The 17,642-nt window shown below is 46.3% G+C and overlaps 1 protein-coding gene and 1 long non-coding RNA gene across 2 annotated transcripts in view; one reads left to right on the top strand and one right to left on the bottom strand.

The window, feature by feature from the left end:
• Positions 1–4,898, top strand: part of OVCH2 (ovochymase 2) — a 17,204-nt gene extending 12,306 nt beyond the window's left edge. Inside the window, exons 11-15 of the mRNA XM_045892771.2 lie at positions 93–233; positions 557–687; positions 2,738–2,831; positions 3,341–3,472; positions 4,663–4,898. Of these exons, the coding sequence (XP_045748727.1) occupies positions 93–233; positions 557–687; positions 2,738–2,831; positions 3,341–3,472; positions 4,663–4,766 (602 nt within the window). The 3' untranslated portion in view covers positions 4,767–4,898. The remainder of the gene's footprint in view (positions 1–92; positions 234–556; positions 688–2,737; positions 2,832–3,340; positions 3,473–4,662) is intronic.
• On the bottom strand, positions 3,073–17,642 carry LOC135362383 (uncharacterized). Its single transcript, XR_010407003.1, has 3 exons — positions 14,119–17,642; positions 13,355–13,976; positions 3,073–3,596 (listed from the first exon to the last, which is right to left on the bottom strand). It is a non-coding gene; the product is annotated as an uncharacterized LOC135362383 (long non-coding RNA).

Below are 17,642 nucleotides of genomic sequence, written 5' to 3'. Positions count from 1 at the left end.
GTCCTATCAGGACAAGTCCAGTTCTCCTTAAGTCTCTCAATGGGTGCTGTTTTCTAGACTCTGAACCAAGACTCTTGCTTCTTGTGTTGCAGGGAAGTTCTGTGGGAAGAGCCTCGCTTCATCTGTTCTTGTCGGCTCCAACTCTGTACGGCTGAATTTCATCTCCGACGCCACAGATTATGCAGCGGGGTTTAACCTCACCTATAAAGCTCTAAAACCAAACTACCTTCCTGGTAAAACCACTTGCTTTTATCCCACACTATCCAGGCTACCTTGAGAAGTTGGAGGCCCCGTAGGAATTAGGAGGGGGGAGCACAAGGCCGGGGAGAGGCCCGTGTAGGGGCTCCTTCCACAGTCCTGCTAACTCGTGTTTATCACACATTAGCTGGGAGGGTGAATGAGTCCTGGAAAGTCAGCACACAGGCATCTTCCTTCGTGTTGGCTCTGCCTGAAGAGTCAGCTGCTGCATCATTTATGGGAGACAGGAGGGAGCGCGAAGAGGATTCCTCTTTGCTTGAGTGATGCCATTGTTGGGACGTTTCCCCTTGTGTTTCAGATTCAGGTTGCAGTTCCTTTACTGTCCTTTTTAAGGAAGGCCTCATACAGAGTCTTCACTATCCTGAAGACTATAATGACATGGCCAACTGTAACTGGGTTTTTCAAGCCCCCAAACACTACTTAATTAAGGTACTGACTCTGCTTACCCTTCACTTTGCTCTGGTATCTCCACAGAAATCATGAGGGCAGAAGTTCGTTGTGTGTGTGTGTGTGTGTGTGTGTGTTTAAATCAGATTTATTCACTGCTGCATCCCTGGTCCCTGGCATACAAGGCTCTTGATAAACAGGCGTTGAATAAACAGACCAGCCTACTTTCCCTGTAACTACCCACATCCACCACTAGATGGCAATCGTGTGCTTTACTTTCTGTTGGAGGGCTGCCCTCATCTGTACCCGGTGACAGGTTTAATCAGTTTCTAGTCCCTTCTAGAAACAAGCATTTCTTCCTTATTCATTAAACCGCTAATAAAACGTAAGTAATGGCTAACAAAAGTCAATGCCAAGAAGGCCCCAAACATCAAGCTTTCCACGCAGAGGGAACAGAACAAGCCCAGAGAAGCCAGTATAGACCAGGTTGAGGGTCATAGGTGTATGGGGAGGGGTCGTAGAAGGGGAGGCTGAGACCAAAGTACAGAGGGTTTTCAATGTCAGGATGCAGAGTTTACTCAGCATTTGGTTAGTAGCGTTTGCGGCCACGTGTTTGTTCACGAAGCACCAACGGGCCTTCTGCAGAGAGAGGCCACCAGGTGGTTGAAGGTAAGACTGCAGTCAGAATGAGGTCGGACGTAGGCAACGATTCAGAAGTCTTTCTCTTAAAATGGTAATTGAAAGCGAGAGAGTATATGAAGGAGAGAAAAGGTAGGAAATAAAGGGGGAGGAGTAAGGATGGACAAGACCTCCAGGTTCTTGTACCTTTAAGAGGCAAACAGAAGCCTGAGACTCAGGAGCAGGTGTGGAGTTAAGACGGTCCAGAGAATGGAGTCTTTCTTTTAAAACACAAAACAAGCAAACACACAAAGAGGTGTGGCCCACAGTTTGGATTTCCCACAGAAAGTGAGTTTAAGGAGGAGGACTGAGTATTTGCTACCCGGGCCTCAGCTCATCCCTCAGCAAAAGGGTAAAATACGTGTATTGACCGTTGAGCAATGGAGAGCAGGTGGGAGACGAAGCACCTGGAAGAGCCAGTCTGACGTTCGGAGCAGGAACAAGATCTCACAGGTTTTACCAATGAGTGGGAGAAGACACAGAGCAAAGAGGTGTAGATCTCCTCTTTCTCAAAGCTTCTGGAACCCAAACAGTCAAAATAGAAAATTTCAGGAGGAAGCAGAATTAAGGGAAGCTTTGTGATGAGTGATGGAGGATAAAAGTTGAAGTATGAGTGAATTTCTGGAAGGAGAAAGAAGACAAAATTTAGCTGAAAATCTGAATGTGCCAGAGCTGATGGGATTCAAGACCACCCTTTCGATCTGTGTGTACTGAGTGCCATGCATGAGTGGCATGATGTTGTCCCCCCCTGCAGTGACAGCATCATAGTGCAGGACCCCTCCAAGAGGAACTGGGAAATTAGGATTACAAGGCATAACCATGTGCATAGTTCCTCGGAGAGAAAAGGGTCTATTTCCGGAAAGCATCGCAGTAAGGGTTTAGAAATGTTTGAATGAATCCTGTTTCTGACCCTCTCCTTCTCCCCGTGCCTACATTCACCACTAGTGATCATTTACCTCCATGTTGTCCCCTCCACGCAGCCCTCTGTGTCTCTCTCCGAGTGGTCAGTCTCCATTGAATCCCCATCATTTGTCTGTTTAAAATCTGAATTCCTACCTCATCAGCCCTATCTCCCACTGCTCCTCTCTTTAAAGTCCATTGAAGGCCCCAGGTGCTAGCAAATTGCTCGGCTTGTTCTTTGCTGTTTGTTTGCTCTTCGTGGGAGGGCGCCAGGGAGCTCAAACATTTGCACTTCTCCCCACCCTTGTGCGGCCTGGGCCCTTATTTGGTAGCTGAGATGTGTCTGGGGTGGGGCAGTCTGTGGTAGAGTCTCTTTTCCTAAGTAATTTAACCCACTCATGAATGTCCCGTTCACATCCCAAAGCAAGTTGAGCAATCCAAATTTCTCTGCTTACTCAAAATCAGGTCATTCGTTCATATGATTTGCTCTGTATATAACACGGAGTCTTGTCAGCTTTCCTTTCAGAGTCTGGAAGTAGAGGAAAGTGGGGACTGCACTTCTGACCACGTGTCTGTGTACAGAGACGTGGAAAGGCAGGAGGAAATAGGTGTGTGCCCCCCGCCCCCCGGAGCCTCGGCTCCCCTGGTTTGCATTTGGATCCAGTCCCTTTGGGCGAATCCTTCTCGGGAATAAAAAGGATCCGGCTCCAGCTTCCTTCATTGCCCTGCGCCCCCTCCCTCTGTCCCTAGGTGCTCACGACCACCCCCCCTTCTCCCAGGTCAGGGGCAGGAAGAGCGGGAGCGAGGACCAGAGAGCCATCTAGGGGTCAGAAGGGGCAAGTGCCATTGAAATAAGCCCTGTGGCTCGAACCAGTTCCCTCAGGGGCGTTCCCAGTGGGAGTGTGTGGGAGATAAACAGAACTGAAGCATTGCTGGAGGTCAATACCTATTAAAAAGAAGCAAACTGCCCTTCTATTTTGAAAACGAATTGGGACACCCAACAAAAAAGTTTATTTCTCAACAGTTGCCTAAAGGACAACTTTTTTTCTCTCTCTCCAATGTCACGTCTATTTGCTGGGCCCTCGACCGCGTCTTGCCTGGGCTGGGCTTTACCCAGCTCGGTTGTGTGGCTTTGTTACCCCCGCCCCCGTGCTGAGCTCTTCTGGTGTAATGCTCATCAGCTTCCAGTCGGATGACAATGTGACCTTCAGAGGCTTTCAGGCTACAGTCTCTTTCATCCCCGAAACAGGTAAGAAGACAGAGGCATCAGCTTCTTGGGTCCCAGCTCCAATCCTCCTAATGTGGTAGGAAAGGGCAGCCTCTGTGGCCCAACGTGGATACAGTGGGTTCTCAGTAGTTGCAGCAGCTCGGTTCTATAAAGTCACCATGAACATCAAATCAGTGACTACTGACCCAAGGCTTCTAGGGAAAGTATGGAGTTAGGTTCCTGGGAGTCTCTGGTTTTATGTGTGTTTCTGTTTAAAGTCACCTTCTCCAATATATCTTGTTCATTCATTCACACTGAACTCACAGCCAGCAGCCCTATAGCTCGAGCCTGAACAAGCTTATCACGCGTATTTTCTCCCCAAGGCATATCACAGCCTCCTTGCCCTTACGAACACCAGATGGCACCTCAGTCCTATGTTACATTTAGGGCCATTTCAAACTGCAAAATCACCAACAAAAAGCACAGGGATGCAAAAAACCCCATGGCACTCAACAGACCATGGAAAGGACGCTTGTTAATAGTATGAGAGCTAAAACAAGAAGGCAGAGCGTTGCCTCGTTCGACCTCACCTAGGAACATGCGCATCGGGTGACTCAAAATTTTCACTGCTCTGCATTTGTCATTGAATGATCATGAAAACACCATTCATTCTGAGTTAGAAATAAATGTTAGGGAGTAGGTGAATTTGCAAACGTGGAATCCATGCAGAATGAGGACTGACACTATGTCTGAATCATGGCCTATCCTTATTAGATGTGTGATCTGAGAGTCATCTGAGACTCCTTTTCTTCACTTTACCATGGGAGAATACATGCCTTTTAAGAATATAGTGAGGATCCATCAGATCAGGTGCACTTGGCCACGAGCAAGTGTGTGACACAGAACAGAGGCCTGGAAATGTGAAATGTCTTCACCAACCCCCAGTACCTAGGCACATGGACAACACAACCCCCTCCATCCTCACGTCCCTGAGCATTCTGCCCAAATCCTACAAAGCCGGGTGTTGGCTCCTCAAGTTGTTCATACCTGTTAGACAAGCAGCTGCTTATGGCAAACCTGGGTTATAGTTAAAATACTCCACTTTTCAGTTAAAATACCCATAGTCCAGCTGACTGAGATGCCCCAGAATTCTCACAATAATAATTTTCTGGTAAGTCCCAAACACTGGCCCTGTGTGTGTGATCTGAGCAATTGTGTATGCTTGCACTCAGATTTAAACATCTCCAGATCAGAGGACGAGTCGATGTTTTTGGAGACATGGAATGTACTACCTGAAGACCACAATGCTTCTGGTAAGCTTTTATGGGGAATGTGACTGAGAGATACCCACAGAGCATATCAGCCAGGGTTCAACCAAAGAATCCCAAAAAGATATGTTGGAGTGCTAACCTCTAGTACCCCAGAATGTGACCTTATTTGGAGCAAAAGTCTTTATTGAGGTAATCAAGTCAAAATGGAGTCCTTAGTGTGGACCTTAACCCAATATGACTGGTGTCCTTATAAAAAGGGAAACTTGGATGTGGAGAGAGAACGTAAATGAACATGAAGGTGGAGACTGGGTGATGCACCATCTACAAGCCAAGGAACCCCAGTGATCACCAGCAAACCTGCAGAAGCTGGGGAGAGGCACCATCACCACCCTCAGAAGGAACCAACTCTACTAACACCTTGATCTCAGACCTATAGCCTCCAGAACCATGATACAATAAATTTCTGGTCTTTTAAGCCATCCGGTTTGTGTTTTTTTGTTACAGCAGGCCTAGCAAGCAAATACACCAGGAACTGGCTGATGTGGCTGTGGGGGGTGACCAAGCAATTAAATCCATCGGGCAGGCAGTCAGAAAGGGAAGATCACAGGACACTGGAACCCCCCAGGCACGGGCTGAAGGTACTGTGCCCCAGGCAGAATTTCTTCTCTTTTTGGGGGAAGTTTCAGCTCTGTTCTTAAGGCCTTTCCAACTAATTAAGTCAGGCCCACCCAGATTATCCAGGATGATCTCCTTTAGCTGAAGTTAATGGATTAGGGACTTTTATTACATCTGCTAAATCCCTTTACAGCAACACCTTGATTGGTTTTGATGGAATAACCGGAGGCTGTGGCTTAGCCAAGTTGACACATCCAGAAAGCCAGCACGCAGAGCTGTGTGGGGCAGACTAGCTCATTGTCCATTTTGCTCAAAGCAACACTGAAATATTTCCAGTCCTGAGAAGCAAGACTCCCATCTAAATTGATTCATTTAGTGGAAATGGCTAACTAGTATGCCATATTGGGGTCTGACCCACGAGATCTGTCCCCTAAGAAAAGTGAGTGAGTATCCCACTCCGTGTTAATGCCAGTGAGCATCGAGAAGCACTGGGCCTTCTCTTTTCCTTGTTTATTCAGTGACATCCACTGACATCCTTGTTTATTCAGTGACATCCACTGACATCCGCGTGCAACATCTTGGTCCATGTGGAAAACATGGTGAGCGGAGCGAGCAGAGGAGGGGGCCCAGAAACTTGTATGGTTTGCCATTTTGAAAGTTTGCCAAGAGAAAATTTGAGTGCCTTATTTTTAATTTTTTTTTTAGTTTTATAAAGTGTCTGATACATGGAACATAGAATAGAGTGTGGAGAGAGAATATTCCTTTTAATGAGAAGGAATAAAAGCAATCTGAGTCTTTTTGTTCTGGATTCTTGGACCTCGTGATGCACGGACGCCTTAGGTAGAACATCTTTGTGAAGGGCGGCTGCAGGGGCTCCTTCTCTTGACCACCCTGGGGGTGCACTCAGCAGAGCCATTTTTCCCAGCCTAAACCAAGTACAGATTTTTCTAAGGAGTCTCATTACAATGCTCAGCAAGATTTATTCGGCATTCTATCCCCAGCACCTACTGCAGTGCTCAGAACACGGCAGATGCCAAATAAATATTTGGTGAATAAAATGAAATAATCCACAAATAGCCCCTGAAGACCTCAATAAGAGAGACTTTCCTGATTTTCTGGCACTGAACTCACACATTAGGGCCCTTTTCCTTTATACATAAAAACTTAGGAAGAACAAGAAAAACAGTTTACATGTGCCCTGTTTTAAATACACCCCTAACCTGGATTACTTAAATCATTCAGTAAGCAATTTTGTCCTTCAATTTTTTCTTTTGAAATGTCGCAAATCTACAGAATAGGTGAAAGAATAATACATTGAACTCCTGTTTCCCTCACTTATATTCATTCATTGTCGACATCTGTCACATTGGCTTGTTTCTCATCTGATGCCTTCTCTATACAAATCTCCATACCAGAGCCCAGGGCACGGGGGAGGAGGTGCAAAGAGGAACAAGATACAGCACCTTTGTTCAAGTAATTTATATCCTAATAATGAAAATTATGTGTACAAATTAGGTGACAAATAAAGAGCAGATACTGAATGATTTCCATTTACATAATACTAAAATCACTCAAGATTACTATATGGTAGTAGATGTCAGGATAGCAGTTACCCTTTGGGGAGTAGTGTCTGGAAGGGCTGCTGGTGGGATTCTGCTAAACTGTTTCCTGACCTGGGTTCTGGTGATACTTTTTGAAAATTCAAAGTACTTTATTACTTGAGTATTTTTCTGTGCATGCGTTATATGTCAATAAAATTCACAACAAAAGAAAAAAGTGTACAGAAAAACTTAATACAAAAAATACTGAAATAACTTCTGGATGAGACAGAAAACTGGCGTTTGATTTGGGCCCATAAGAATAATGTCACCATTATTCTACACCCTGTGGGGGACCCTTCGATGGTTTTAATTGGGGAGTGACGTGATCAAAGAACACTTTTTGGTGGTTAATTTGGGAGTGTGAGGAGGATAGGGAAAGATTACTTGTTGGGGGAGTAGTCCTGGTGAGCAATATTGAAGACTTAAGCTCAAAGGTAGAAGATGGATGTGAGATATATTGCGGATTTGGAATCTAAAGTGTTTGGAGACCAGAGAGTTGGAGCAAAAAACAGGGGGGAGTCGAGATGAGCTCAGTATTTTACTCTTGGGTGATATACCCCCTTCTGGTAACATATGTATTTTTTTCCTCTCTCTAGACTACAATAAGCATTTCTCATCACTCCCAGGTGTCTATTAAAGTGCCCGGCACAAGAGAGATACTCAGAGCTTACAATCTGGGCTTGATGGTGAGGAGAATCCATGGGTAATAAGGATGGGTTTTCCTGGCCCCTTCCCTGGTAACATTTGCAGAGCTGCTTGCCCCGACCCTCCCAGGTTCCTTTCCAGCCAGACTGTAGGAGGCAAGGAGGCAGCTCAGCCTGCAGATCGCCACCAGGCATCTCTGCAAAGGAACTATCTTTGGGAAGACCTGGGTAGTCACTGCCACCTGATGCTTCACCAGAATGTAAGTACACCTAAGACAGTGGAACAGGGTAGGTGCTGATGGTTTAAGCTGGTTGATCATTAATTCTTCAGCCACTACCTCTGATATCCATCAGGGTCTGCTGCCACGTCCCTGTTCACCACCATTATGGGGAATCCACTTGCCAGGCAGAACTTGAGTTCCTGAGTGTTCAGGAAAGTTCTGCCCCTTCATACTGTGCTTCTAGTTTATTTTAATTAAACGCGAGGCTGGCAATTAGAGACATTTTATCATGGCCCTCCCAAGGATTTTTTAATCAGAAAAAGTATTAAATTTTGTGAAATATTTTTTAGCATCTTTCAAAATGATTAAATGGTTTCTCCTTTGATTTATTAATATCTTAAAACCTTAATTAATAGATTTCCTAATATTCCTACATTTCTGAAATGAATCCCACTTGGGCATGGTACATTCATCTTCAATGTACTGCTGGGTTCTGTTTAATATTCCACTTAGATTTTTGTATCAACATCCATAATTGAAATTGACTGATAGCGGAGGCTCTTAAAATGTGGCCTTTATTTTATTTTTTAAAGATTTTATTTATTTGTCCTACAGAGAGAGACACAGAAAGAGAGGGAACACAAGCAGGAGGAGTGGGAGAGGGAGAAGCAGGCCTCCCGCCGAGCAGGGAGCCTGATGCGGGGCTCGATCCCAGGACCCTGGGATCATGACCTGAGCCGAAGACTAATGACTGAGCCACCCAGGTGCCCCCAAATGTGGCCTTTAGATGGCTGGGGATCTCCAAGATCCTTTTAGGGGGTCTGTGAGGTCAAACTATTTTCATAGTAATACTAAGACATCATTCTTCCTGTCTAATCTCATTCTCTCACAGTGTGTGTGGTGTTTTCCAGGGGCCACACACCATGTGACAGCTCAACAGATTGAATATAAAAAGCAGATAGGTGGCGTCTGGGTGACTCAGTTGGTTAAGCATCCACCTCTTGATTTCAGCTCAGGTCATGATCTCAGGGTCCTGAGATAGAGCCCCATGTGGGGCTCCCGGCTCAGCTGGGAGTCTGCTTCTCCCTCTCCCTCTGCCCCCTGTCGCTCGCCCCCTCCCCCTCTTCTCTCTCAAATAAATAAATAAATAAAATCTTTAAAAAAAAAAGGCAGATAGGACATCTCGTCTGTCTTCTGTTTAGCCAGATATTAAAGTTTTAAAAATATGTGAAACACGGGTGCCTGGGTGGCTCAGTCGTTGGGCGTCTGCCTTCAGCTCAGGTCATGATCCCAGGGTCCTGGGATCGAGCCCCACATCGGGCTCCCTCCCTGCTCCGCAGGAGGCCTGCTTCTCCCTCTCCCACTCCCCCTGCTTGTGTTCCCTCTCTCACTGTCTCTATTTCTTTCATATAAATAAATAAAATCTTTAAAAAAAATATGTGAAACAGTGCAAGTCTTATTTAGAGTTTCTGTTTTGGAAAATGTAGTTATTTGGGCGCCTGGGTGACTCAGTTGGTTAAGCGACTGCCTTCGGCTCAGGTTATGATCCTGGAGTCCCAGCGTCGAGTCCTGCATCGGGCTCCCTGCTCAGCAGGGAGTCTGCTTCTCCCTCTGACCCTCCCCCCTCTCATGCTCTATCTCATTCTCTCTCTCAAATAAATAAATAAAATCTTAAAAAAAAAAAAGAAAATGTAGTTATTTGAATAAACATGTTATTTATGCTAATGCCTAATGTTTTATTATGATTATCTTAAATAAATTAGCAAATACATAATTTTTAAAGTTTCTGCTTTAATTTCTAATAGTTAACTGTTGATAAATACAACTCACATAAACAAAAGTTCTTTAAGATTCTCAGTGATTTTTTTCAAAGTGTAAAGGTGTCCTGTGACCAATAAGTTTAAGAACTCTGACCTATAGCTTTCTTTTTATTGTCTGCCTTTGTCAGACTTTGATATCAGTGTTCTTCATGAAAAGAACTGGGGAACTTTCCTTCTTGCTCTATGCTTTGCACACGATTTAGAACATAGGAATGATTATAATGATGTCATGCAATTACATATACTAAGCATCTATTCCTTGAAGGCTTAAAGGTAACTTTCTCAATTTCCTTCATTCTTATTGGCTTTTAGGTTTAAAATTTTCTCTTTCAGTCAATTTTGATAATTTATAATCTCCTACTAATAGCTATAACATTCAGATTTTCCTACTACTTGCTTTGAGTTGTACAGAACATTTCCTTAATAATTAATACCTTCTGTGTTTGCATGATTTTCTAGTTTCCTAATTTTGTATATTGCTTCAATCTTTTTTTTAAAAAAAGATTTTATTTATTTATTTGAGAGAAAGAGAGAGAGAGAGAGGGAGAGCCCAAGGCAGAGGGGAGGGGGAGAGAAGCAGAGGAGGAGGGAAAGGGACAAGCAGATGCCACGCTGAGCAGAGCCCGACGCGGGGCTTCATCCTAGAACCATGAGATCATGACCTGAGCCGAAATCAAGAGTCGGCCGCTTAACCAACAGAGCCACCCAGGCACCCCTTGCTTAAATTGTTTTTTGTTTTTTAAATACACTATCTAACGTTTGGTCATTTTACAGAGCTTTTGTTTTTATTTTAGAAGACAGATACATTCTTTTTTTTTTTTTTAGATTTTATTTATTTATTTGAGAGAGAGAGAATGAGAGAGAGAGAGAGCATGAGGGAGGGAGGGTCAGAGGGAGAAGCAGACTCCTCGCCGAGCAAGGAGCCCGATGCGGGACTCGATCTAGGGACTCCAGGATCATGACCTGAGCCGAAGGCAGTCGCTTAACCAACTGAGCCACCCAGGCGCCCTAGAAGACAGATACATTCTTTTACAGCACCTATGTCCTCTGCACCCTACTGAGTCATTTCAGCTGACCTGGACAGGCCAGATGATCAGGGGCTGGGGACTGTGCCTCAGAGACAGGTCCTGCAGACGACTGACAGGCACAGCTGTAATCTGTGCTGACATTACAGATGAAATTGCAAGACTTGATTACGTTCCCATTAGAGCTCGTAACTCATCGAGTGACCTCACGCAGATTGCTTCATGCTTCTGAGCCCTAGAATCTTTTACATACACAGAAGGGAAAATATTCTCCAGAGCCTTGCTCTCCTGCCAGAGGGATGGCTGTTGCTTTCATTGAGATAGCCCAAATGGTGGCCTTGCTATCCCTCTGATCCCAGGGCCCCTTAGAGAGCCACCTCCTAACCCCACCTATTTTAATGAGGCCATAGCGGAGATTCCTTTTCCTCTCATTTTCCAGGGAACAGCATGCAGCTGCCTGGGTGGTGAATGCGAGAATCATGATTGGGCCAAAGACTCCCCTTAGTAAGAGCCCCGGGAGCCTCCCTTCTGTCCAGCCAGCCTGGCCACTAGCATGTCATTGTGACGGCTAGATCTTCAGGTTCATAACACTAACCAGCAGTCGGCCATATATGTTGTGGGCATGGAGTGCGGGATCTGGACTGAATTTTCTTTCCCTTTGCAAGTTAGAGAAATGGGAGGATTCCAGAGCCAATGCCAAGTCTGTCCATTGTGTCTAGCTTCACAATGGAGGCCCTCTTCTTTTCCTGGAAACCTACAGAAGAGTTGTCTGTAGGCCAGCCTTTCCTTGTTTCCAGCCCCAACAAGACTGTAGAATGAACAATAGTCACTTAGGAAATACCCCCTGAGGCCCACATCCACCTGGTGCCATGCTGGGCACTTGCAACACAAGGGTGAGTCAGACACCATCCCACGTGGTGACCAGCTACCCCAACTTCAGGTTGTTTCCCCTGGAGGGGAGTTCAAGCACCCAAATTCCATGTGCCTCCCTTCCTCACTGGGTCTAGTTAAGGCTCCTTTCATCTAACAGAGAAGGTCCATCAAGCACATTGTACTCCCCCCGCCTCCTACAGCACCACTGTGGAATATGGCTCGGCACCATTGTGGCTGGCAAGTCAGCTTCAGTTCAGTAGGTCTGTTCATCCGCCTGTCCGTCTGAGAGAGGCCCAGGGCTGCCTGCCTCCAGGGTGCGCACAGCCACGGGAGCCGTCATCCGGGGCTGTCGGGGGCCATCATCCAGGGCTGTGATGAGCCCTCACACAAGGTCCTTGGAACCTTACAGCTCTACAGTCCTTCCCAGACTCCGTCCTCACGCACCTTCCGTCAGTTGCTTCTCACACTGCCCGTGTGGTGTGAAAAGAGGAGGACGCTTACCCCGCACCCAGAAAAAGAAACTGAGGCTTATAAAATCGAAGTGACAGAGTCACACACCTGCTAAGTGAGATGGAGCCCACACCTTGTTCAAATAAGCCTGGAGATTTCCCCTGCCCCCACATCACCTATCTTGGAGACCTGGTGGTAGTTCTACACCATTCTGGTGCTATGACCCCCTTCCCTACCGTATGACCCATCACTTGTTTCATTCCTTCTTTCATATGGTCATGCACAAGTCATCACTGAGCACCATCTTCTCACCAGACTTGCAGTTAGCGCTGGGGGTGCAAAAGCAAGTAACGCCCAATCCCTGATTTCTCCCATAGGATTTGAGAGGCATGTTCAGCTGCCCAGTACAAGGCGGTAAATGCTGCAACAGAGGGAGCACAGCGTAGGGAGTGTCTTCTAGGAGTGGCAGGGAAGGCTTAGCTAAGGATTAGACATTTCTGCTGGGTCTTACGAGAATCAGAAGTTTTTCAGGTAAAAAGAGAAGGGAAGGCATTCCATTGAGGGAAACTGGCATGAGCAAAGGATCAGAAAGACTAAGCAGAGGGATATTCAGGGTAGAAAGTGCAGTTGTGTGTGTCTGGTGCTTTGACAGGGGAACTGACGGGAGATTATTTAAAATTACAGCTTAGGTCCTAGTTGTGAAGGGCCTTATTTTGGTAGAAAGAATGCTAGACTCTGTCTTGTAGTCGGAGGATGGGAATGATTGCCATTTGAGCGCAGAAGAGAAAAAAATCAGACCCGTATTAAAGAAAATTTAATCTGGCAAAAGTCAACAGGATGCCAGTGGATAGAGGGAGAGAGTGGAGGCAGGAAACAGTTGAGGAGACGCATAGACACAAGAGCCCAACTACGATGGGGACTACAAGAGTGACAGGAGGGAACAAAACAGGTTCAACAAACACTGTGTTCACGGCATCAACAAGCTCGGATGACCAATTACGTGTAAAATGGAGGAAAGAAAAAAATCGCACATACAAAAAATGACTCCCAGGTCCCTAACTCTATTGATCGTATAGGTAAAAGCTAGTAAGAGTTAGCATTTATTATTTACTCCAGGCCAAACCCTTTATATGCATTATTTCCTATAATCCTCTCAGGAAATCTGAGAAATAGGTAGTATTATTGACCCTAATTTTACAGATGAAGACATTGACACTGTTTCTGCAAATTCTGCCCATTCCCGGTGTCTCAAGACTGGGGTAACTGGGTGATGGACATTAAGGAGGGCACGTGATGTGATGAGCACTGGGTGTTACATGCAGCTAATGAATCGTTGAACACTACACCAAAAACTAATGATGTACTTTATGTTGGATAACTGAACTAAAAAAAAAAGACTCTTACCTTTATACAGTCTTACTCCATCAGCCCATGTCAGCCCCCGATTACCAGGTGCGTGCAAGGTCTCCCATGCCATATTTCTGTTATACAAATCGAGGTTGAAGCTGATCCAGAAAGCAAAGTGTTACTATCACTCTCTGCCCACCTGTAGGGCACAGTAGGGAATTCTGATCAGGTGGTATCAATACACTCTAGCTTAAAATCCTTGAAGAGGAAAACCAAGGAAACTCCAATTCAAGCAAGGTTTTACCTTGGTCATGGCATTGGGTGCTTGGAGTGGGTGAGGTGTTCCGTCAGTGTTCTCTCATAACGCTCAGCCCAGTCAAGCTGAGGACAATCCCCAAGCCTGGACTGGGCTGCTGGGACCCTTTGTTCAGGATGAATTTGTGCACAATGCCCAAAGGACAGGCCAGAGCCAGGCTGAGGAGGAAGGGATGGAGTGGATGGGCTGCTCATGGGGCCTGGCAGGGAAAACGAGCTGAGGACAGGGCCAGCAGCAGCGTGGAGGCTGCTGAGGGAGGTGGTTTGCAGGAGAAAGGAGTCACACAGAGCAACAAGAACATCAGGCACCAGAGGGGAGGAGCACTTCCTGGCTTTTCTGATCCAAATCCCAGGAAAGCTGTTTCTGGAATAAATCCAAGTATAAAGAAACAAGCCCGATGAGACAAAAATAATAGTTCATTTAGTGTATTAGTTTCTCATTGCTGCTATCATGAATTACCACAACTTTGCTGTCTTTAAGCAGCACAAATGTATTAGTCTCTTACTGTTTTGGAAGCCAGAAGTGTAAAATCAGTTTCACAGCGGACTAACGTCAAGGTATCGGCAGGGCTGGTCTCTTCCAAAGGCTCTCAGGAGAAATCCTTTCTCTTGCCGTTTTCCGCTTCAGTGGCTACCTGCATTCCTTGGTTTGTGGCCCCTCCCTCCATCTTCAAGATGGTCATTCCACGTGCTGTGTCGGGCATCGTATTGCCTTCTGGTCTCCTCCGGCGTCCCTCTTGTACGGAATATTGTGATTACAGTGGGCCCAGCCGGACAACCCAGGATAGTCTCCCCCTCTCAAGATCTTTAGGTCACTCACAGCAACAAAGCCCCTTCTGCCACATAAGGCAGCATTCATGGGTTCTGGGATTTAGGATGTGGGCCTGTTTGGGGAAGGTCATTATCCAACCTACCACAATGTAGGCTTAATAGCTAGAACCTCAGAGGTGGTCATTTGTTCAGAGGCGAAATGGGAAGAAATCATTTTCAAGGTCAAAAAGCTAATGAAAAGCCCACAGCAGCCCAGACACTGTTTAGAGAGCAAAGGCTCAGGGAGCTCTGACTTGGCAACAGCATCAGTCCCCCCAGGGAGTCTCAGCAGTGAGGGCGGCTGGCCCCTCTCTTGAGAAGCTGTCTTATGGGGCAGAGTCTCATACATCCTAAAACAGTGACAGCAGATACTCATTCTTTCTTTTTTCAGCAAACACTTGCTGAGCGCCTCCTCTTTGCCAGGCCCTATTACCAAGCCGCAGATGTAGAGAGTGAGACGTGTGCTCACGGTCTATTTCAGGAGAGGAGTAAAAGATGAGCCAAACCAGGCAGAACGTGGGCATGCAAGGGGCGCATCTAGAGTGTGCAGGGGTGCTGAGGAGAGAGGGCAAGCATTGCCTTCTCAGAATTACTGGGAGCCCAGACAAATGCCTGCCTCTTATCCTGCTAGAAGGGTAACAAAGGGGGATGGGCTGCTACCTCTCTGGTCACACGGAGGGAAAAAGAGAAGGGGGAATGGGGGGTAGAGGCAACTGCTCAGAGAGCCACAGGAAAAACGGAGGTGCCCAATGATTCCAAAGCCAAAAAGAAAGAGTTGATTGAACCGGAGGGAGAAAATTAAGTTCATTCTTCATTCACCCATTCATTCATTCATTAAATATTTATTGAGCATCTACCAATTGCCAGGCACTATTCTGAGGCCTGGGAAACAACAGGAGTTAAAACAGAGCAAGTCCCGGGGCACCTGGGTGGCTCAGTCAGTTAAGCATCTGCCTTTGGCTCAGGGCACGATCCCAGTGTCCTGGGATCGAGCCCCTCATCAGGGTCCTTGGTCAGGGGGAGCCTGCTTCTCCTTCTCCCTCTGCTGCTCCCCCTGCTTGTGCTCTCTTGCTCTCTTGTCAACTAAATAAATAGAATCTTAAAAAAAAAACAAAACAAAACCAAAAACACAGCAAGTCTTGGCCTCATGGAGCTTACATCGTAGTAGAGGGAAAGAGTAAGCAAGTAGATAATATACATAGTATGTCATCTGCTGACATGTTTTATGAAGACAAATTAAGCAAAAAAGGGGACACTGACAGAAACGACTGTTCTTCTCTTGAGCATTTCTGGAGCATCTGTCGTGTGCCAGGCAGTGTGCGAAATGTGGCAGGGCAGAGAGGAATTCATTCATTCATTTGTTATCTATTTATTGAATGTTCTCTGTGTGACACTCACTGTGTTCAGCCCTGGAGAAACAACATCTCTGCCATAATGGAACATCTAGACTAATGTGAGAATCAGCCATTTAACAATTAAACATACAGGATGTATAATTACAAACTGAAGTAAAAGCCATGAATAGAATATAATGTACATCTACTTAAATTGGGGGATTCGATCAGGCATCTCTAAGGAAGAAGTGGTATTTGAACTGAGACCCAAAGAATGTACGAGGGAAAGGTATAAACAGTCGTAATAAACGACTGTAATTAGAGCAGTGTGGTATTGGCAGAGGGGTTGGGCAATGAGATCAAAAGAGAGCAGGGAGACCAGAACCAGACTCCTGCTTACATGCAGACTGATATATGACAGGGGTGACACTGCACGTTAGCCACCAGGTGAGCAAGTCAACAAATATTACGGAGACAACACATTATCCACATGGAAAAAATTAAGTTGGATCCCTGCTTTGCATCCTATACAGAAATCAGTTCCAGGTGGTTGAGAGACTTAAACGTTAAAGGAAAAACTTTAAGTCTTGTCAGAAAAAAGAGAATATCTTTATGATCTTTCATAGGAACAGACAAGTCACAGAAAGCACTAACCATAAAGGCAAAAGATTGGAGATTGATACATTTGACTACATTGCAATTATAAACTGCTGCTATTCATCAAAAGCCAGAGAGAGAGAGAGAGAGAAAAGAGAGAAGGAGAGGAGGGAGGGAGGAAGGAAGGAAGGGAGGGAAGAAGTTGCATACCAGGAGAAAATATCTGTAACTGATATAACTGGCAAAGAAGTGGTCTCTAATACACACAAGACTCCTAAAAATTAGTAAGAAAAATTCAACTCAAGCGAAAAAGGGGCAAGTCATGAGCAGGCATTTTTTTTTTTTTCCGGAAAAAAAAAAAACCAAAACCACCATGCGGAATGAACATATGAAGGATGTTCAACCTCCTCAGCTCTTAGGTAAATGATATTAGGTTCACGAGCCATCATTTTACATTTATTAGACTGTCAATAATTAAGATATGTAACAATAATATCCTGGTACCTGCAAGTATTAGGGGAGATGTCCACTAAGTATATGCCTGTGCTGGTGTGTATTTGGGGGCTGGGGATGGCTGGCTATTTCTTGGCCTCTCTGTCTCCCTCAGGCCCAGGAGGCAGGGATTTACCTTTACCACTGGCAAGGGGAGAACTGATGGGGGGAGGGGGGTTATCAAGGTTCTGAAATGTGCTGCGAAGAACCCCCATAACCGTCGGTCGATGCCTGCCATTCTGCCTCCTGTTGGTCTAGTGTTGGGTACCGGTCGTCTCTCCCTCCCAGTAGAGAATGAATGAAGGAGTGAATGAACGCTTTGAACGAATGTCTTAACTCCATGACGCCCCCATCCGGGCAAACACCCAGCGCTAGACCAGGCCCACAGTAGGAGCTCATTACGCGCGTTGAGCGATTATATTCATGTGCTCTCTGAATTGGCCTAAATTCCCATTTCTTTCACCAGCATCCCCTCCTCCCACCCGGACGCCCCTCCCTTTCTCCCACCTTGGCACAGCTCGGACCAGGTGCAGAGAGGAAGTTCTCCATCTGGGCTGCTCCGAGAGTGCGGGGAGAGGGGGCCACGAATAAACAGGAGATGGGGACCCCAGCAGTGGCACCCCGCGGGCCGGGCGCGGCAGGGCGCGAGTCGCGCGGGGGAGGAGCTCGGCGGGCCGCGAGGGCGTGTGGCTGTGCGGGGCGCGGGGAGGGGTGACGGGGGCCGGGGGCGGCGCGGGCGGGGGCGGGGGGAGCGGGGCGCGGGGAGGGGTGACGGGGGCCGGGGGTGGCGCGGGCGG

This window comes from Mirounga angustirostris, unplaced genomic scaffold, assembly GCF_029215605.1.
Source record: "Mirounga angustirostris isolate CCGP_5_RB_7025 unplaced genomic scaffold, mMirAng1.0.hap1 SCAF_13, whole genome shotgun sequence".
Lineage (NCBI taxonomy): Eukaryota > Metazoa > Chordata > Mammalia > Carnivora > Phocidae > Mirounga > Mirounga angustirostris.
This window is presented reverse-complemented; position numbering and strand designations above follow the sequence as displayed.